We start from the raw sequence: 22241 nt of genomic DNA on the forward strand, positions 1-22241 counted from the left end.
TTCACACATAGTCTATGAACCAATTATTTGTCATATCCAGAATATCACTTAAGCAAAATTAAGACCATGGAAGAATCAAAGCAAGACTCCCATTCTGAGACAGGATAGCTACCCAGTACATCTGCTTTATTTCATGTAACATTGAGGGGTGACATAATGTAATAATATGCAATGAAGTGAATCAGTCTGTTCACGCCGTCAAAATAATGGCCTTGACAAATTCCCTTCTTTCAATCAATAAGAATCTATACAATACAGAATCCATGTAGATGAAGTTTCATCTTCAAACCTTGTACGTTCTCTGCTGCAGAAAATCTCTTGTAATACAAAAGCCCTCCCATGCAACCCTTCAGTTCAGTCTTCCATGTTGCTCATATACCAGTAAAAACATTGATGGATTGCCATTGAGGCATTAAACTTCCACTTTTCTGGCACGTATTTCTTCCAAGTTCTCAAACCTCGGATAGCAAAACCTTTCAACTATTATGAAGTTCATTAATCCTTCAAATTAGGTATCAGACTGCTGTGAGAACTGCATGTTAACCCAAATTGCAACTCTTTCATCATCATTCAAAAGTCAACCTAACAAGGCTACAGGTATTGATGCTGTAAAGTTTTGTAAAGGCAGTTTAGGCTTAGAAAAGCCTGGGTGAACACCACTTCTGAAACAAGCAACATCCACAAACCCAACCCTCCTAGTAGATATTCTAACTAGAATTTAGAAAACAATGTTGAATTCATTAATTAAAGAAGTATTAAAGATTATATTAATTAGTTAAGCAGAAGTTCAGAAGACTAAATGGAATACTGTAACAGACAATAGGCTAGACAAGCCATGGAAGACTTCCAAAGACAGTATTCAAGACTAGAAAAGCGTGTGTGTATTTTTAAATTTGTCTATTTTATGAAGGTATCCATTTACCTCCATAACATGCATCACTTCTAACACAAATTTTAAGACTACATCAAATTCTTTTGTATATCTAGGATTCCCAAAATATCACAGGTTTACTTTGTACTAATTATTTTCAACAGAATAATGTTCATGTCATTCAAAACTGTAAGACTCATCAAGTTCCTACTTGTTTAATCAGTATAAGTCTAATATCTGAAGTAAAACCACATGGAGGTTATGAACAAATTTCTTCATCTACACAGTGAAAGAACAAAAAGAATTGAAATTCAAGTCCAGATGTCAGCAAACTTGCTTGTTTCCACCAACTAAACTATCACAGCATCAGTCAAGTGACATTAACAATAAGTAAATAAAAAATAGAGTGCAGTATTTTCAGGAACACTCGCTTACATGTTAAATAAACAGTTATACAGGATATAGTAAGTGATAAAACTGTGGACTTTCAATAGTAATTATCATGTTTGTGTGAATCTTCTTATATAAACATCAGTCATTCTGACCTAGAAATATTTGTATCAAACAACAATGTGACATTCGTTTCCCATAAGCCTGCAACTATTCCCACTTGACTAGATTTCTAAATATTAATTAATTCTCCGGTTCTGAACTGTCAGCTATAATGTGATTTATGAAAAGCTGTACCTGTAAAATTAGCTTCTTATCTTAGTATAGCAAGGTCTACTGTTAATTTGTTTAGTGCCAAGTGCCTGCAGCACGATACGAGACAAAGCAGGAGCTCTGTGTTGCACAGGGTGCATATAGTCAAGCCAGCTATGGACCGGACTTAAAACGCACTGAAAACCCTGTCAACGTTGTTACCCTAGAACTTTAAAAATGAAACAAGAAAGATATTTACTAACATGCATCACTTCCAAATTTTTAAATCATGATTCAAGCTCACAGAGGGTACGGAAGTATGACTAATGTTTACTTTTAGAGTATTAAAAGCTTAGTTAAACAAAAGAAATGGGCAAGAAGAATGCATATTGACATTTTCCTCATGTTTCAAACTAGTACAGCTTCATAACTAACTTCAGAAGGATGCGAACAATTGTCCTGTGCTTTGGCAGCATCCCATTAAGTCTTTAATAAGAATGAATTACTACCCAAAATTGAAATCTAGCATAACAGCATTCTACTTCTACCACTTAAGAGGTAAAAATGTAATCTTTGCTCCTAACATACTTTTTGGATAGATACAAATCTATTAACCCCTTCTTTCAAAAATCTATTGATTCTTTCGCCACAAATGAAGGCGTGCAGAGGCAGCTGGGCATGTCTTTATAGCTGAAATTATTAGCAATACTATAGGTACATTAATTTTTCACTGTAAGACCTGTAGGTGAGAACAAGAAAAAACCTAGCCATAGAAACCTAAAGAAAAGGGTTTAGAAGCTTAACTACAGCATCTCAGCTGACTAAAACAAAACAGCGCTCACTTCACCTCCCACTAGGTAACCTGTAAACAAAAATAAGTTAAAATGTAAATATAAACATATGCATACATAAAGAGAAGCTTAATGAGTAACGCTACATATCAAAGCCGGCTTCAGGCATTGACAAAGGGGCAGCAATTGGCAGTAATGGGTAGTGCATCAGACAACAGTATGGTCTAGCACTCATATGAGGCCAGTGTTACGCTCTGATATCACCTGCCCATTCCGTAGTGCTCTACTCCTATAGGGACAGGCCCAAACCTTGTAAAACTGCTTCCCTTTTGGCCAGAACGGAGAAAGCCTCTAGCAGTGAGTACTGGAAATCATAATCGCACAACCTTCTTACTATCTTGGTTCTTTTCAAACTGTGCTTGAAACACAGTATGGTGGTATTGTATTTCCACAGCAGTAGTCACAGTATCTGCAACTATGCATAGGTTTCACAGGGGTAGAAAACAACACTGGGAAATATCAGAAAAAGTGCTGCCTTTGCCTATGCCTGCATCCTGGAGATTTAGGGGCTGCATCTAAAGGAAGAATCAGAACAGAGGCAAGAACAGCCACTGCTGGATAGGGGTTGCATTTCTGGCTTAAGCGTCACTGTTCTTCCATCTTCAGCAGCAGCAGCAAGAATAGGCGATATCTAGGATTTTTATCCAATCTTTTTTCTGAGGGGCTAGACATTAGCCAAGGAGACAGAGGAACTGTTACAGAGCATGTTACTGGTTACAGTGACTAAAGAGGATGCAGTACTAAAAACAAGGACCAGACTGAAGGAAAGGATTCCTTTTCTCCCAACCTCGACCCTCACACCCATCTGATCTTGAGGCTTGGGAACTGTTCATCCATCTCTCAAGATTCCCTCTCATCCCTTGAAGGCAAGTCAATTTGAGACAGATCTGAGAAGAATAAAGAACAAAATTATGTGCAGTGGATGCCTAATTAAAAACTTAGCTTGAAAGACTAAGATGAATATTGAAGCTCTCAGTCCATGTTGTGAAGAAGATACACACTTGCTAATATTCAGCACAGAAAAGCTCTTAAGGACCTGACTAACACCAGTAAGTGTTGACTTTTCTTATTTTAGCTGACGTTCTAGGAGGAAAAGTAATGCTCTGCTGTTCTCCTTGCCTCTTTCTGTCAGGTCTGTAGTATGAACTGTCTCCTCCTCCAAGCTAAGCTTTAAAAGAATCATCAAACAATACTAAATCTTTGTATATCTCAGAACTCACCAGTTCCAACCACCAAATTAGGCTGGTATTTTAGTTTGAGCCTTTTGGAGCATGCCCTAATGATCACAAGAGTGCTCTATGAACGGCACCATTAATTTTGTGGCACTATTGGAGATAAGTATATTATAGTTGGTTCAGTAGACAGCTGAAGACTTAATAAAGATATGGTTCTCATTTTCACAGTATATTTCAATTTCAGCATAGAACAGAGCACAAGCAGCAACAGCAAAGTAACTGAGCAGAAGCATAATTTTTCTTTTAGTAGCTACATTAATTTGGAAAGCTTAACTAGGCGATTTGCAAAATAAAGCCTGTAAAGTTTTCAGTTATGTTATGTACATAACTGAATACATAATCTTAACTATCTACTCATACTTGGGTTTGATTTTTACTCTGTCCTATTAACTGCTTTTTGATGATGCAAGGTAATGCTGTAAGATGACTAGTTAATGCTAGTCACAGTGATCACTCGCTCTATCCGGGAGCTATAGAATTCTCCAGCACTTCACAGCAACAATTACTGCTATATTTATAAGAAGACATCTATGGCTTTGACATTCTAAGTTCAGTGTATCCTTCCCAAAAGTACTATTTAAGATGAACATTCAAATAAAATTTAGCCTACTGAGAAAGCAAGAACATACAGGAAAAGAGCACATGTGCAGCAATGCAGTTACTTCATCCAGTTCTTAACAACATTTAAAGCAAATTACACTGACGGTGATGGAATTCATTTGACCCTCCCATTACAACAGAACACAAGATAAGAGTGACGCTCCTGGTGGGAATGTTGACTGTCTAAAACCCTACCAATTTCATGCTATTATTGCCCCATCATCTACATTTTTTATCTGGCATTTTATAGCCATCTGAGAATATGTAATCTCCTTACTAGCAGAATCTGTTGAATATTTTCTAAGCCTGCAATTATAAAGGCTTCTGTGCTCCAAAAGTCTTCAGCTGCAGATGCACACAATTTTCACATCTGCAAACTCAGAAAAATGGCATGATACAAACTAACTGCGAACGTTACAAGCTATCTGAGCAATTCTAGGAGTCCGTTTTTAATGCAAATGTAGATTACAGAATCAATTCTGCCATACAGCATCTAATTAGAGATGGCAAGTCTAGATTCTTGAAAAAGATAGTTGCAGATTGACTCCATATCCGACATATTCTTTGCATCCAAAGGAAGAATTTATTCAGTACAACACTTCTATGGAAAATCTAATGAGAAAGTTCAGTAACTTCCACTGAAATGAAGAAACATATATACAGTATTCCATATTAAATTTTAAACCACCTGCTTGCCTACATATTATACTAACAAGCACAGCATCCTGAAAATCTTATTCTGAAGTCTGTATCTACAAATAAGCAGCTACCACAATGAGTTTTGCATATACTTTTTAAAATGGAAGTACAGTACCCCATCAATCACATAATTAATTCAACTCACTACAGCAGTATTTCTCTTCATGAAAATGCTTACTTCTGTTGAGTTTATAATCTCAGAAAGTAAGTATGGACATTTAAGCCAGTTTCAGCTAATCAAGATTAGAATTTTGCACCAGCAATACCTGTAGGCAAAAGTATTTATGACAGGTGAAGAGCCTTTCCTATTGCCCACAACCCGAATCCAAAGTATTAACAGACCTCACAGTAATAAGCATGGAGAAAACATATAGTGAGTTCTCCACATGTAAGAATCAGTGAGGCAGAGGGTGGTCCACCATTTACCTGAGCCAAAACTGACATACCTCTGTAAAATGGAAGAGCAACCAGGCAATTTTATGTCACAAAAATCTGATGTTCGTTTCTTTTTAACTTATACTGATGTCAGCAGAATGGCTTTATGAGGTCTTAAATCTAATACAAACATATACTGCATGAATTGTCCCCAGTTATAACATTTATTATAATCAGGTACTTATGTGTCCACAAATCTTTTTTTTCTGGAATTTCTCTAGATGCCCACCTACCACTGTTTTATGTGGAAGATGTTATCACTTCGCACACTGAACTGGAGCTTCTGTCCCTCACTGGACAACAAAACCACAAGAGTCGTGAACACATTAACTACTCAGTCTTTCACAAGGGACATAGAACAAGTTTGCACAGTTCTTACAGAAGATGATTGAAAGACAACTGTTAAACCCACAAGAAAGTAAAAATAAAAACTTTGCTGACGTAGGCTTTAATATTGTCCTAATTCTGACTTTTTAGGGGGTTAAATATATGTAATTTTTAATGATTTAGTCTTCATTATTTTATCTAAAAATATATGGATATGTAACTACTCTTTGTATTCTGAGGTAAGCCATAACTAATATCAAGTATTTGGTAAAAGCTCCCAAGAGTGCCCTACATTTACAGAGACCTAACTGATCTTTAGGGGTTTGGTTGCAAGTAGGTCTATTTGAAAAGAGATATACGTGTCCTGCAAGATCACTGTTAACCAGAAGTTTAATGTTTGACAAGAGAACTGGTAGCAGTACTATCATTCTGAGTTTCCTCAGGTTCAAAACTGCTCATGATTCTGGTTTTCATTTCAGATTTCCCAATTCTGAACAAACACTCAGAAAAATGTGACAAACACTTCTGTGCTATACAAAGGCTAGTTAGTATGCTGAAGTAATAAAATGGCAAGAAGTTCTGCAGTGACCTGGCCACTGAGCTTCAGAAAAGATGGAAATACTGAGTCAAAGGAGGAAGATGTTTCTGTCCTGGAATACAACCAAGAGATGAAACTCCTCCTGTTTGTAATGCCATTAGAATAATCCCTGATGGGGAAAAACAGGAGAAAGTCCAGGCAGAAAAAAGAAAAAAAAGCTGGACAGCACAACCAGAAGGGTACGTGTTTTTTTCAGGTCTAACATTCAACCATGCTGAATGGAAATCCCAAAGGATACGAGAATGCCTATAGAATAACCATTAAGAATAACCATTAAGAATATCAGAATGTCCCCAATGTGTTTAAGAAGGATTACAGCATTTCTACTGCCACTTCTTGGCATGGTATTTTCACTGCCTGAAATAAGATGTTACGCTCAGTAAGTGCTAAAATCAGGAATTGCATGCTGCCAGTAGCTTAATGATATGAAATCGGACTTGGAGCATACAGTCACTCTAACTTCTTCAGAGCACCCAGGGCATCTTCAAGCTTTTTATAGCATTCCATGACCATGGCTTACACTTTTCACACAACATATCACATCTGAAGCCACAATATGCTTCCCATCATCACTGTAGTGGGCGTATATCTGCCCACAGTTTCAGACACTTCTTCTGATGCCTATTAGGCATTTTCATGAGTCTCTTCTGTCTTGCTTCTGAACTATTCCATTTCTCAAGGCAAATTGTAAAGAGAAGTGTTAGTTTTATCAATACTAAAAGACATGCATCGCCAGTGAAGTCTACCATTCATAACATTTAACAACATTTTAGGCCTAAGAGTAAAGTGATGACATTTTTCCTTGAGACAGTCAAAATTCCCAAGAGGTTTCAACAATAACATGCAAACAGAATCATTCAAAATTCCTACAGGGGAAAACTGAATGTTGATTTTCTTCTCTACTGGACATACACTTCACTGCAGATACTGCACTATGACTGGCATCAACACTGATGGCAATATTGGTTCCATATCCTTTGGCAGCATCAGCTTCTTGAGAGGCACTACTTCTCTGCTCAATACAATATTAACTACCATCAACTCAAAAGGCACTATAGTGTTGTGTCTTTCTTTCTGAGTACTATTGGGCTACTGTGTGGTGCATTAGCTTTGCACCTTGCAATTCTGAAGACTCCGCACCAAATTAACAAATGTGTTTAAGAAGGATGTTTCTTCCAGATTAAACAAATTCATGCTGTACTAGTTTTTAACATGACGGAGGCAGCTTAACTTTAGGACCTTCTAAGTTAAAGGCTGGTACACGAGAATCTGGTCAGCATAAAGAAATTCAAAAGACAATTAGCTGAAGAATATATTTTAGAGAAGTAAAATATTCTTTCTGTGATAATCAATGGGCTGAACATGACCGCTTCACAAGAAGTGACTGGGAACAGACAACTGCTAGCTCCCAAGTCACTTTTTTTCACAGTCTTCTGCTACAGGACAAAGCAACCTGTAACACTTAAACAACTATAGTGGACACTGATATCAAACATACTACCTGCTATCTCATAGCAAGATACAATGTGCACCCAGAAAAAAATACTATTTTAATAGTCTGAAACATAGAGTAAAGAATATGTCTTATCCATTGCTGGTACTTCACTATATTTTAACTACTTAGCAGTATGTGACACAGTCATCATCTCTATTACATAATAAAGCCATCTATATGCTACGATGCAGTGGTAACTGTGGAAGTACTGGCTACACCAAAATGCAGTTGAACCAACTTCATAATCACTTCCCATTAAGTGATATTTAAGGAATCAATCTGGACACAAGGTGGCCTGGCAGACTGTTTCTACCGTGTAAAATACAAGACATGGTAAAAAGTAAACAGGACCCTTTAAAAGGCTCTTGATCCCCAACATTCCCAACATCCCCAATCAGAAATAATATTTAAGCAATGAAACCTTATTTCTGGCAGAACATTTAAACAGTTACAGAACCTAGAAGAGCTTTAGCAGAAACTATTGTTCACTCCTTGATAACCAACAGCCTGTTGCTTGAATTTCCATGTAACATAAGAAAGAGTAGGCCCAGCCAGAATCAGACATTAGATATCAAAGCACTCTGTACATATTACATCAACATAGCTTTTTGTTAGCTCACAGAAATTAAAAGAATCTACAGTGTTGTGTTCGCATGTTCAGCAGTCTAAGTCAGTTTATCAAGTTAAAATAGTGTTTCATCCAATATTCCTCAAATATTTACTCTTGAGTACATGTTTTAATGCACCTGCTATTCTTCCTCCTGCAGCTAGCCCTCAGTTACTTGAATTCTCTGACCATGCTTTCTTTCAATTGTCCTTATTGTCCTTTCTGTATGTAGATTATGTTTAGTCCAAGAAGATGGACCTCTCATAGTGCACCTGTGCAGCTACATCTGTTGCAATATTGACTCTTTATTAAAATGAATGCTGAAAAATAAAAATTAATGTTTCAGAGTAGATAATACAAAGCATCAGAGCAGAACCAGACAGTTTAACTAGAACAATTTCTGTCCAGTGCTTGATGCTGGGTTAAAGATCTAATTTTACCTAACTTAAATATGTCTGCTCAAATTCTGCTTAACCCTTGAGTAACCTGGCACAAACAGACATAAACATGGCATTCATCAGGCTTGTAGGAGGGATCAGGCAATTTTCTACCTTGAGTATGTACGTATATAGATCTATATATATAGCTATCTGCAGAACAAACCAAACAACATGCCCAGGGTATGCAGAAAAAAAAAGGATTCACACCACCAGGATGCCCTGTACTAAATTACACATTCACCCAAATTTAACTGTGGTAGTTAACTTTCAACTGACCTTTGCTAGGCAAAAGGAGTGGAGAAGCATCCCTAATCCGCTTCTGTGCCCAAACTGAACAAATTAGCTTGAATCACAGCTAAAAAGCAAACCACTCTAAAGATGACCTAAACTAACTACTTTACCTGATTTTTCTCTGAATCAGATTAGGACTACTCACATAATCTATTAATACAGTCCAACAGAAGGGATGTGGCCTCCAGCTGTGGGCAGAAAGACTTCCAGCTGTTTGCAAAGTGACTGCATATTCTCACACTGGAGGAAACTGATTTGGGAATATAGGATGTCACCAATAAAATAAATAAAGACCAGGAAAGTACATGACAACAGAAAGTGGTATTCATTCTTTCCTACAATGCACAGACTGGAATTCCCTTCTAACTATTTTGCATTCTTGATTTACTTTCAATGTCTGCTTTATTCTGAAATAAGTATGGCAAGCAGAATTTATAATCAGTTACCCACTACATTTATATCTTTCATACAGTTTCAAATAAGTCTAACTTTAAAAATTGCATTATTTCTTCGAATTTAATTCAACCCCTTAAGAATTGTACTTAATGGTTACCAATGGTTCTTTAAAGGCTATGCACAAGAAACACAAAAGTGTAATAACAAAACATTATTTGCTTTTTATTAGGTATCCTCAGAGAAACAGTCAAGATTTAATGCAATGCAGTGACTACAGTGCTCAGTGTTTAAGACAGTATTTACAATTAATATTAAATTCCCGCCATGTACAATGTGAAATTAAAGTTACACGTTTTCTCATTATATGATGGAATTTCTAGCATTGTTTAGTGTTACGATATTGTAACTACCAAACTACTTCACTGTGTTCCTCTGTCATTTTAGGAAAATCCAATTAATGTTTAGAAGTGACCTTAAAAGGGCTTTAAACAAAAAGAAAATACAATAAAATATGGAGGTGGGGTAACACTGTTAAGATGAGCTAGGCTTAGTATCACATACACACGCTTTGAAGCTGTGATGCCTTTCTGACACAAATGCTATTACAGAAATATTCACAGACTACACTCACCCTAGCCTCGTCGATCATATCTGCAGGAGAATGGTCTTTTCAAAACACATCATCCCCTTGACCAGCAGGCTATATTAGTATAGAGTTCAGTAGCTATTGCCCTTCTGTCTTATATTAATGAACAGCAAAAGGGATGAGTTTAATTTCTAATGCCATTTTATTAAATAACAAGTACTGACTTGAGTTACCATGTATTACCCCATTGCCATATAAAATAGGGTAAGGCAAAATGAACATCTGGTTGCCCATGAAAAGGAAAGGAGGATACTAAAGCAAGAGGTTCAGCTGCAGTTCAGGTGCAGTTCAAAGAGTTGTATTGCACGGGGTACCTGAGAGTTGTTGGGAAAGACCCAGCAGAAGTTCTCAAGGGATAGTTTTTAGGTCACATAATCCCAAATCATCTCCCTCCTTGCTCTCCAGACATGAATTAAATTGGCCTGTTCCAGGATCTTTCACACTTTAATCGCCACCAGACTGTATGCCTTCTCAATGCTCTCTCCACAAACGTGCATTTAAATGAGAAAACTAGAGTTAGCCTTCCTGATTCAGAAAAAGATTTCGGCTCTAGATCCCAAACATTCCATATAACCATTTAAGCAATGACTGTGGTTGGTTGGTTTTTTTTTTTTTTTTTTTTTTGGCAGAACTTTTAAACAGTTACAGCACCGGAGAAGAGTTTTAGCAGAAACTACTGATACGTTCACCCCTCAGTAACCCATGGCCTGTTGATCAGAGAACTCATGGATACTTGAGATCAGATCAGGGTACAAGATGTGCCCATACACTAGCTCACTGCCACTGGAAAACAGAAGTTTCCCTCTCTCTTCATCCAGCTGCAGATCCTGACACCTGCACTTACCAGATTTTTGCGAGTTGCCCTAACTTGTCAAGACAGCAGAAAGCTATCCCAGGAAATGTCCAGCAGATGATGGGAAATTCAGGAGAACTGCTCCACTTGATTAGATGCAAATAAGGTCAATTAATACTGGGGAAGACAAGCTTAGCAGCAGCTTCATATTGTAGATATTCAGAGTCAGGTTTTACTCAAAACACTCTGAAGCGCCATCTTGTCAGCCACAGCAGCTCCCTGGAGATTCTCGAAGAAATTATCTTCCCTGTGTTTTCCAACACACAAATGATATCCACAGGTACTCCAACACAACATATTAGATACTGAGATAGAAGACAACATTGCCTAACTTCCCAGGAAAAAGTACCATGCAGCTAACATTTAAAGCTGTTCTGTGCCTTTTTTTTTTTCTTCTTGAAGATAGCCCTTAAAGAAGACAGAAGATGGCACTGTACCACGATGTGCACAGGTAAGAATGTTGTGTTGAAACAAGAATATGAAGGAAGCGTAAGAAAAAAAGCACGCTGAAGTAGGCTTACAAAAGCAAAAACTAGAAAATAGAATTCAGTGGTGAAACAACCACGATATATTTGACACCAAATAAATATTCCAGTCTTCTCCCAAGCAAAAAATTGGGCTTTACTGTGGGAAGATGGGGTGAGAGTTGGTAAAGTAGTGGTGGATTACAAAATTAGAGCACTAAAAATTCCTTGGCTCCTGGACATGTTTGGACATAGGAGAAAAATTACATTTGTCATTACTAGCTGACCTGAGACATCACAAATTAAGATACTGCTGCAAAATGTGAAAGGTAGTCTCTCCAGTGTCAAAATCCATTTTCTATTTGGCAAATGAAAGATTAAAACTGTTACAGAGTAAAATGAATTGTGAGACATATGCAACAGTTTTTCAAATATTACTTGAGACATTTGGCATTAGGTAAATCATTCTAGTCTCCTGTATAAGATAAAATAGTTAAAACACAGTAGCATTACAAAACTTCTTGGAAAACTCAAACACTGCATTGGCTTTCATTACTCTTGTTCTACAGTAAAACAAGACAAAGAGATGCCCATTTACTTCCATGGTTATCATCAATTTAATAATGCCAAAGCTCCATTTCTGTTTTGCTGACTTTCTAAATTAGAAGAATTTCAACTTCAAGGCATTTTATCTATTGTCAGAGAAAGAATTAAAGGCATTTTAAAGGCCTTTAATACCATCATTATAAACTTTAAATATTTCAACAACGAAGATGAAACTGCCTTTTTCAAGATATACATTCCAAACAATATTTATGAAATTCTAAGTTATTCAACTGAACTTCCAAATGCTGCTTGGTATAAATTTAGCATAGGAAGGAAGCACATTCAACATATGCAATAAACTACAGAAAAAAAAAAAAAGTAGGCTTGTTTTTTTTTTATGTTTTGCTTCTGCATCAAGAGAACACATTGTGATATTTTCAAATCCTCTGGCTATAGCACACAAGTATTCTGTTCAACATGTGGTCTTCTCAGTCAGCTGCATCCTCAAAGAGGTGCTTTCCATACCTAGATTTCCTTAAAATATCCATCTACTAGGAAGACAGGAATAAAAATAAATAAAATCACACTCCTTAGAGTTAAAAGAAGTTGGCTACCACTTTTAGTATAACAACTGAAAAAAAAAAAAAAAAAAGAATGCAGAGACTGAAAAAAATAAAGCAAGGAACTCACAAAACGTAGGCTGCTCGGCCACATGTGCTAGAACAGTTTAAAATTACAAAATTACATGCTATTTTTCCCTTCTGCAAAACCTACTTACCATTCAACAAATGGGATAGATGGTGCCCATGCATACAGTGAGCCAGTCTTTATAAACAAATGCAAGTAATACTGTGTAAAACAGTCTAGAAGATAACAGCAATTCCATTAAGAACACCACCAAAAATCAATACTCAAACCAAACTTGCATCCTCAGTTGCAAGGCAGTTTCCCAAGGGTTTTGTTTGTTTCAAGGGAGGGAAGTTTTGAAAATACCTGCTCTTTAACTAACAAACTAACATAACCCATTCAAATCAATTGCCACAGAAAATTATATGATAATCACTGTAACACCTGGAAGTAATTATCATTACAGTCCATGTATCCCAGTCATTTATTTTAGACAGGCTCTTTAAAAAGTAGCATACGGTACTGGACTTGGGTCTCCCATAGCAGACAGACATTTTAAACGCTGTTTCCTGGTCCTACAAGCACTCATGGACAAACTCTCAGTTATTCCTTGTTTAAAATAGATGCAGACGCTTTCTAAAGCATGGGGATATTGCCTCACTTAACAGCAAGAATTTTTGAAGTATAGGAAGCATTTAATTCTCCATATGCCAAAGGAGCTTTTGCCCTGGGAAAGCAGCAGTAAGTTGAGAAATACAGAAGCTGATCATTTTTGTTTGTATCTATACCCTTACAAATTAATTCCTTGGGCTGCTTCTTCAATTTACACAAGGTGTGGTGCAGGATTATGGTCAGTTTCATGGTACCTCTCAAGCCCAGACCTACCCACTACCCACATTAAAAATACCTCAGCTTGATTCCCCATGACAGCTCAGATAAAGATCACAAGCTCTGCTCAGCTACAGGGCTGGAAATCAAGTCTGTCCCTTGGACATAGTATGAAATTTATTGCTGATGTAAAGCACAGGAAGACAATACCAATACTTGTCCTAATACTTCCTCTAAGTTCACTTTGCTCTCTGAGCAAGTGGGAAGACCAATGGTTAGAAGCAGCTTTGTTAAAGGAGTTAATAATAAAACATGTGCAGATGCCCTGCTACAGGGTGAAGACTCCACAGGCTCCAAAAGCAGCAGCTTTAATGGCTCTGCTAAGTAGAAAGAAGTCCTCAGGATTAGCCCTAAATGTCAGTACAAATGTACCTCAACGGGCTTGCAAGAATAGAATTTTCCAAAATTAAGGAGGAAAACTCTGCAGCACATGCACAGACAGACCTTAAATGGGAAATACCTGACTGAATTGGAAAAGATCTCTGTGGAACAGCAAAGGTACCTCCCTAAACTCAGCCTACTCCCAACCCATTTAGAAGAAAACTATTAGTACCTATAAGATTTTTAATTTTCCTGCTAGCTTTACTGTCCAAAATTATTCTTTACTCCTTCCCCCACCAGTTCAACATGAAACAGATTTAAAAACATGAGTATTAGGATTACTAGCTGCCAAAACGAGAGACCATTAGAGAGAGAATTATGATAGGAAGCAAAAGGTAACCTTTATAAACCACTCTAACCCTATGTAATCAAATCAAATTTCTGTTTAAAAAACAGAACATATTAAGCTGCTCAAATAATAGGATATTTGCCAAGAAAAGTCCATTCAAGGATTTTCATCACAGCATTAGCTCTAGCTAGTCAAGTGTTCATGAGTATTTGCTGAAGACCATCTAAAAAAAATCATGACATTAAAAGCCAAGCTTGCTGGTTCAGTTAAATCCAGCCTACATAAAACATTCCAATACATTTTCAAGTTTCATTCTGCTATCCACAAATCAAGAAAAGGGTTGACAATTTGCAAGCATTTCATCTCACCTCCCATGTTTTCCAAAAGAAGACTGTATGGATAGTCTCTGTACTTAAACATAGGCTGCACATGTTCTATGAACACTGCCCCTCTTATCCTCTCATGCATAACCCCATTACTGCACTCACATGAAGTATTATGAGATCTTCACTCCGATTAAAAGTTGTGCAAGCAAGAAAACAAACACTACCCACTAAGTAAAGATGCTAGAAAACAATAGTAGAGATGGAGCAGAGGTTTGTTCTTACATGAATGTTATTTTATGAGGCCACATTGTGAACTACTTTTCAGATGCATCAGTCTAACTGATCATATCTAGCCTGAGGTCTCTCCACTCATAAAGCGTATTTTCTGCAATGCCTCCAACTCTGTTCAATGTTCTTCTTCCAGACTACCCTCCTTCCATTATATTTCCAGTATTTACTTATTTCTGCAATCTCCTAAGCAGCAGAAAAGTTCAATACAGTCAAGTGTACATCTTCTTGATTGCCAATTTTGTATCAACATTCTAGAAAACCTTACTTAGCTTCAAAACAGCACCCTTCAAGTACCTAAACAAGTAAAGGCTGTTCAAGTCCATGGACATACAGGACTTATAACCTAGAAAAAGCCAGAGACTGACCTGTGCTAAGACAGTTTCCCAACCCATGTCATGTTGCAATAGAAGTGATCAAAAAAGATGCCTGATCTGGATCTTCCTCATTAAAAAGGGGGAAGGGGAAGATAGCTGGCAGGCTATTCCCCAAAAATACAAAAAATCTCTAAACTTGCCCTTTCTGAACACACAAGCCCTGCTACATCAGATTTGGAGGCTATACTAGAATATTTTTCCTACTACAATAAAATGGCAGAAAGGAGTTTGAGCTATCTGGCTACCTGAAATCCTGCTAAATTTTTTAGTGTTACTAGAATATAAACAATTCTTATCATTCAAATGTAATGTCTAAATTTTATATGTAGAAAAAAGTCACAAAATATTTAAGCCAACTATTCATTAACAGCAAGTACACAATCTTTTAAAATATATCCCCATAAAACAGAAAGACATTAAATACTTCTCATTCCAGAGAAACAAAAAGCTTGTGAATGAAAACACTGTAGTAAGTTTTTATTATGAATCTCATTACATTTGAAACATCTCAGAATCAATCCAAAGTGATTATATACAAAACGGACAAGAATCAAATGATCTTCCCATGTCTGGAAGTTGTTGATGATTATAAACAAAAGGAAGCGTTTGGGAAAAAAATCCTAAAGTGGGTAGGAAACATTTCCTAAACAGATTCATGTTCATGTACTTGCCTTTGACAAGATTATGTGATGGGCTGAAAGGTTCCAGAAAGACAGCAGTTTCAAGATGACAATGGCAGCCACCCCTCCCGAAGAACACATTTTCTATGCAATCTGCTGTCTAATTTATCCAGCAAGAAGAGTCACTAGCAAGTAAGCTATGGCCAGATGAACTGTCTGGGTAGGCCACATCTGCCCATATGCTATAGATTAGGCATTTTAAATTGAGATTATCAATACTGTCATCCTCTTCACATGATTTCTTTTTTCTCCTACGAACACCACCTTAAGTTCCTTTCATTCACTGCTACATACCCCCTCTTTTGTCACTCCTCTTGCTCCAGTGTCTTACATGCTCTGTTTTTATATGTATATGTCTCCACTCTGTCACGCAATCCCAGTATACCCTCTAAAATCAGTTGCTATTTACATTCCCTACCTACATCCATATTCTTCCTCAACAATAAGAAACTAAACTGCAATATAAAAGCTGAAGGTGGGCAGGCTCAGGGAACTAAAATGTTAGAGCTTTTTGACAATTCACCTCAGTGAATCAACTCACCGCAAGTGCTTTAGAGCATGTACAAAGAAAAAAGCAGGACTGCACAGTGGATGACAGAGGAGAACTCCCACTCCAAAACGCAACCATCAGATTGGTTAACTACAACACACAAACCTACAACCTTAGTCTCTCCCAACAAAAACAATACATTTACACAACCTCCAGTGTTCGATCAATTCCATACATCATTTCTAATGTTCATTTGAGCAACACTATCTTTTAATGAAGCTTTCATATCTTATTTATAGGTGTTAATTTAAGTTTTCATTAATGAAAAAAGTTCATAGCAGCTCAAGAATCCATCTAGAAAACATGTTTTGAGCCTAACAAAACCTGTCTTTTTGGCTGCACCCAAGAAAAAATCCAAACTTCTTTAACCTGTCTACTTCTGGAATGCATGCAATCACACTGACCTTATGTTTATTTTCACCAGTTCATCCTCATTCACCAAAGCACACTAATGGTAGATGATGGTATCAGTGACAAGAAAGTGGATTTCTATCATATATATATATATATATATAAATGTGTATGTGTGTATATATATATATATATATACACACACACCATGTTTCCCACTAGCACAATTATATTATCTCAGTGACATATGATAAACAAAGGCCACCTTGATGACAGTTAAAAAGCTGGTGGTTTGAGCGATCAATTATGTCGGTTTGGAAGAGGCAAAGATGTATATGAGACTGTGGTAGTGCTGTTCAGTACCAGGAACTGGCAGGACAGTAGGAGACAACATTCCTGGCAGTAGCAGGTGAGTAAATGTAATAGAGATGGCACCGGCATTCAATCCTGCGTATGCACACTGCTACAGAGAGGTCTCATGGTCAGACGCATGCCTGAGCTTATGTATTTCCAGCTTAAGCCAGCTCATTCACTTTTAAAGTAAAAGGCGTTAATCTGATGTGTAGCAAACTGTTAAAATTCCCAGGGAAAGACAAAAGTTTGATCTAATGTCATGGGATATGATTAATGATTTAGATAATCGTTCTTACATGTGTGACTTAATAGTCAGAACTGTGCAAACAGAATGAATATTACTATTCTGATAGCATTCCCTGAAGACTACTGATGTACAAAAGGTTATTGCTGTTTCAGTTAGCAGCAGCATCAGGATGCAGTGGTCTTGCTAGAGGTATCTACCTTGTATGTATACATAAATATATATACACATACATATATAGATTATTATGTATAGAAATGATACTAGCAGCCAAATAAAACAGCATATGGGCATGCTGGAGCTGTATGTTAGACAATCCAGCAAGTAGAAAGCAGCCCCTGTTCAAATACCCCGTAAATTTGGTTGCCTTGGTTCAGTAGCCATGCTGGCATTTAATGTAACATCTGACAGAAAGAGTGACCACCAATTGAGTTAAACATGTTGTTGTACTTTTATGAAAAACTTTCACCGTGCACTTGTGTTTATGTAGCACAGAAATTATGCTCTTGGTCCACCCAGCTGCCAAATCAACCAACAGATGAACCAAGTTTCAGACATAAAACCTGTCCATCCCAAGGTACAATCACTGTCCATGTTTCAAGTCCTTGGCCTGACAATGAAATCCTGAATTTAAATGCTAGAGGCCTGTCAACAGCACAGCTTTAAGTCAATGCTGACTGACTTCATGTATTGGCTCACCTGACCTAGGAGCTCACAAAAAAAAAAAAAAAAAAAAAAATCACACACATTTTTCAAAGCCTCTGGACCAGCTCAAGTATGGGAAAAAAAACACAGCACGAGAAAGAAAAATAAAGTGGCTATACTATACAAAGAGGTATTCACTGTGGAAAAACAAAACAAAACAGTAATCCTAGCAATAACAAACAGGTTACAAGTTTGTAAGTGATGGTATGGTGACCTCAAAATACCAGTTTGTTTTTTCCTCACGCAGGCATTGTTTTATAATGGAGATCAAAAGCAAAAGCTGTCCTCTCTCTACTGCCTTGGCCTACTGTACTACATTTGGGTCATTTCTGGAAAAAATGTCAACTGGAGTAAGTCTAGGAGGTTAGTTTTACAAAACAAGCAAACCTCCCATCCCCAAATCAAAACCTAACTTTACTGTCAGAAATGCAGCTTGAAAGGGCTGTTAGAAAAAGATAATACTTGATTCCACTACTATGCAGAAAACCCAAAGCAAATCTCCCCTTCTTCCCACCCCAGATCTCCCAAGCTTCTTACGTCCATACCAGCAAACTGGATTCCTAAGTAAATAAGAAAGCTTTCTACACCTTAGAAGCAACAATATTTTTCCATTCAAAAGAATGACAGATTTGTCTAATGTTCTTCAGGTTATCAAATACAACTCAGCTTCCTCTCTTGATCACAAAATGAATACTAGAGAACAGGTGACATTGCAAGATGTCTCATGCAAATTTGTCAGAAAAAAACAAAGAAATGGAGAAAACTACAGAACTGTTTCACCAGCAAAGACTACGGCTACTGTCCTAAAAAAACCAAACAAAACAAAACCAACCCAAAATTAAAAAAAAAAAAAACAAAACAATTTACCTGGACAAGCTGCTAAAGAAGTTGTTAAAAAAAGAGGACTGCTTCTAATCTCTTTTCATAAGCTCCTTCCCCACATTAGATTCAGGCTTGTAAGACCCTTCAAACTGTGAAAAAACACTCCTACCTAGTTACTCAACAGTATTTAGGAGTAACATCATTTTTCACTCTTTTAGGAATATTGCTGATGCAACAGAGAGAGTCCTTTGTTTTTCCTTCCTTTCTACCATTTTAGGTTCTCTTTCCTACTAATTAACTTAAGTGCATTTGCCTCTACCATTTCTGGCATGCAGCAACATGACACTGGCATGATTCTTGACATTTCAACTGCTTCTCACAGACCTGCATTAAAATCAATAAGTTCTATCAACTTCGTCTGTTCTCTAATTAGCAAAGGTACATACAGCAGCCTAGGCAGCAAGGTCTTCTGTCTGTATACTCAGGAAGATGACTTTGCATCAACTTACACACTGCTTAAAACAGAAGTTTATCTTTACAATCAGATCACAGCTATGAACCTAACTCCCACAGCACCTTTTTAAAATATCTTTCAAGGCTTTGTAACAAAGGTTACATAACTAAATACTGTAATATTTCCATTTATCCAACAAGGATGAATCTTTATTGCAAACTCAGATAAAGTTGTGAAAATTATAGGTTGCATGCTTAATAAAAGAAAGTGATGATAGAAAAGTCTTTCTGCTTAAATTCAGATTAGAAGAAACTGAAAACTACTCCAGAGGACACAACCTGGGGTTCATAGCCTTATTGCAGATGTGTTTAACTGTGCTCCCCTCGTTTTTAACTTCATTAATTGAAAGGTCACATTCCTTCCATTCATTTGTATTTGGAGAAAAACACTTAAATTACGGGCAATTACTTGATGTTTTGAAGACATTTCGAGATATTTGGCTTTCACATCACAAAGCGTGTATTACTTCAGCATTTAAAAACAAAGCAATTCCTTGTTCTCTATCTACTATTCTGAGCCATGATTTGTGAATGGATTACATTGGGGGGGGGGGGGGGGGGAAGAGGGGAAAAAACTACCAGAAAAGAGGAAGTTGTGCTTTTGAAACTATCAAAGTGGAGTGCATGCTTTGCAAATAAGTACAATTTCAGTAACAATTTAAGATTAAGTTTAACACAGAGTATCTACCATGCATTTCAAAACGAAGCATCTTCTTCCTTCATGAGATTAACAAGAAGACTCGAGACATAAAATTTTAAGTTAAAAACAGAGAATTCATTTTTCTAAAGTCATCTGTGGCTTGCCCTACTTAAAGTTCTAAAAAAAATCACGGATTCCTAGGATAAAGTAGCCACTAACATAAAAATTCATTATCACATTTTTTGCATGAAAAAACTGCCCCACAAGTCCTGTCATCTTTGCCTTGCTGCAAGGAACAAGTGCAGCATTTCTTGATCTTATACATAAAATGGTTTCAGTCCCCTCCAACAGGGAAAAGAACAGACAGCTTCTATGGCAAGGAAAGCAATCTTTAGAAAAATCAAGATGCATGAGAAACAGCAAAAGTCCTTGGGCTCAGAAACGCAGCTTTGAAACACCTGGCAGTAAATCAATGTCACCCATTTCACCGTAATCCCTCAAGTCACTTTTATGAAGATTACTTCCTGAAGCGCATTCCTCACCCTCCTCCCTCCCCGGCCGACAAGGGCTCTAGGGTAGAACCCTCCGAGAAGCCGCACCGCACATCTGGAGAGCAGCGGCGCGACACAAGGACCCGGATCCGGACGTCGGTCACGTCGGGTACAACTGTTCCATTACGACGGCGGCGGCCAGAGCCCCCGACCCCTGACAGGCACTCCCACCTTCCTGCCAGCGCCACAACTTTCCCCGCGCCCCTCGGCAGCGCGGAGGAGGGTCCTGCGACAAACTCCGCCGCCTCCTGCTCGCACAACTCCGCCGGATCCGGGGATACCGCCGCCACACTCCCTCCTGCCCTGCCCGGCACTGACGATCGCGCCCGGCGCTTCCTTTCCCCCGCCCGCCGGCTCTTGCCCCACGGCGGCCCCTCACACCTCTCCCCGCGCACCGCGACCCCCCGAGCTCGCTCCGACCAGCCACTGCGTGTCCCGTCCGCACCGCCTCCCTCCCTCCCCCTTTCCCTCCGAGGCCGGCCGCGGCTCTCGGCTCCCTCCGCCCGGCGGCCGGGGGAACAGGCAGGGCGCAAGTTCGCGAAGTGGCGGAGCGGGGGGCGGGCGGTGGGGGACCTCCCGCCGTCCCCACGGCCGCAGCGGGGAAGCCTGCGGGGCGCCCCCACCTCATCCGCTGGGGCACACGGCGCCTGCCAGAGGCGCGCCCCGTGAGGGGGCGGCTTTCCCGCCTGCCCGTCCCGTCCGGCGGCGGCGGCGGAGTCCCTCACCAGGGGTCGAACTCGTGGATGATGCTCTCGAAGCGGATGACGGCGAAGAGCCGGGAACTGAAGCCGGCCAGCCAGGCCAGGAAGAGGATGGTGAAGGAGAGGAGCGACTGCCAGCCCGCCGGCTGCGACAGGCCCCCCGACAGGCCGCCTCCGCCCGCCGGGGGGCCGCCAGCAGCCGCCGCCGCCGCGCCGCCGCCGCTCGCCCCAGCGCGGCTGTTGTGCAGCGCTACGGAGTTGGCGGCGGGTTTGTGCTTGTTGTCGGGGGCCGAGTGCTCCGCCATGTTGTACCCGGGGCTCCCTCGCAGCCTCTCCGCCTGGCGCGTGCGGGGAGGAGGCGGAGGAGGGGTGGGGGAGGGAGCGGGAGGAAGGGCAGGGGGAGGGAGGCTCGGCAGGGGAGGGGCGGAGCCCGCCCGCTCCCTCAGCGGGTCCTCACTGACTCCCCGCCGCCTCCTCGCTCAGCCGCGCTCTGCTCCCGCCGCCGCCGTCACCATCCCAGTGCGGCGCGCGCGGCCGGCGGGCGGGGCGGAGGGGGCCGGGGCGGAGGGGGCCGGGGCGGCAAGCGACCCCGGGGGCGGAGCCAGTGACGGAAGGAGGAGGGGCCGAGAAGGCGAGGGCTGGGCTCGAGGCGGGGGGAGGGGCCGGGGACCGCGCGCGCGCAGGGTGAGGGAAGAGCCGCGGGCGCGCGGCCGGCGTCAGGGAGCTGCAGTCGCCCCGCGCGTGTGCGCGCGAGGGTCCAGGCGGGAGAGGAGGCGGGGCGGGCGGGCGCGAGGGCCGGCGGATCGGGTCCGGCCGAGCGGGCGGTTTGACATTGCCGCCCTCCAGCGCGGGAGGAGCTACGGGGGCAGGGGCGGGGCTCCAAAGAGAAGGCGAGGATGGCGGGGGGGGGGGGGAGGGACCAATCCTCGCGGTAGTCCTGCTAACAGGAACTCTCTGA

The 22241-nt window shown here is 39.9% G+C and overlaps 1 protein-coding gene across 2 annotated transcripts in view; it reads right to left on the minus strand.

Moving 5' to 3' along the window:
* The window catches only part of STT3B (STT3 oligosaccharyltransferase complex catalytic subunit B), a 52677-nt gene extending 30844 nt beyond the window's left edge, over nt 1-21833 (minus strand). The window contains exon 1 of one of the 2 annotated variants that reach the window (XM_065830804.2): nt 21308-21833. In XM_065830804.2, coding sequence (XP_065686876.1) covers nt 21308-21588 — 281 coding nt within the window. In that variant the 5' untranslated portion in view covers nt 21589-21833. Of the gene's footprint in view, nt 1-21205; nt 21226-21307 lie in introns of those variants that run through there. The other variant, XM_071804923.1, reaches the window with a different exon arrangement.
* Nucleotides 21834-22241: the final 408 nt, after the last annotated feature.

The sequence above is a fragment of the Patagioenas fasciata genome, chromosome 2, assembly GCF_037038585.1.
Source record: "Patagioenas fasciata isolate bPatFas1 chromosome 2, bPatFas1.hap1, whole genome shotgun sequence".
In the NCBI taxonomy this organism is placed as follows: domain Eukaryota; kingdom Metazoa; phylum Chordata; class Aves; order Columbiformes; family Columbidae; genus Patagioenas; species Patagioenas fasciata.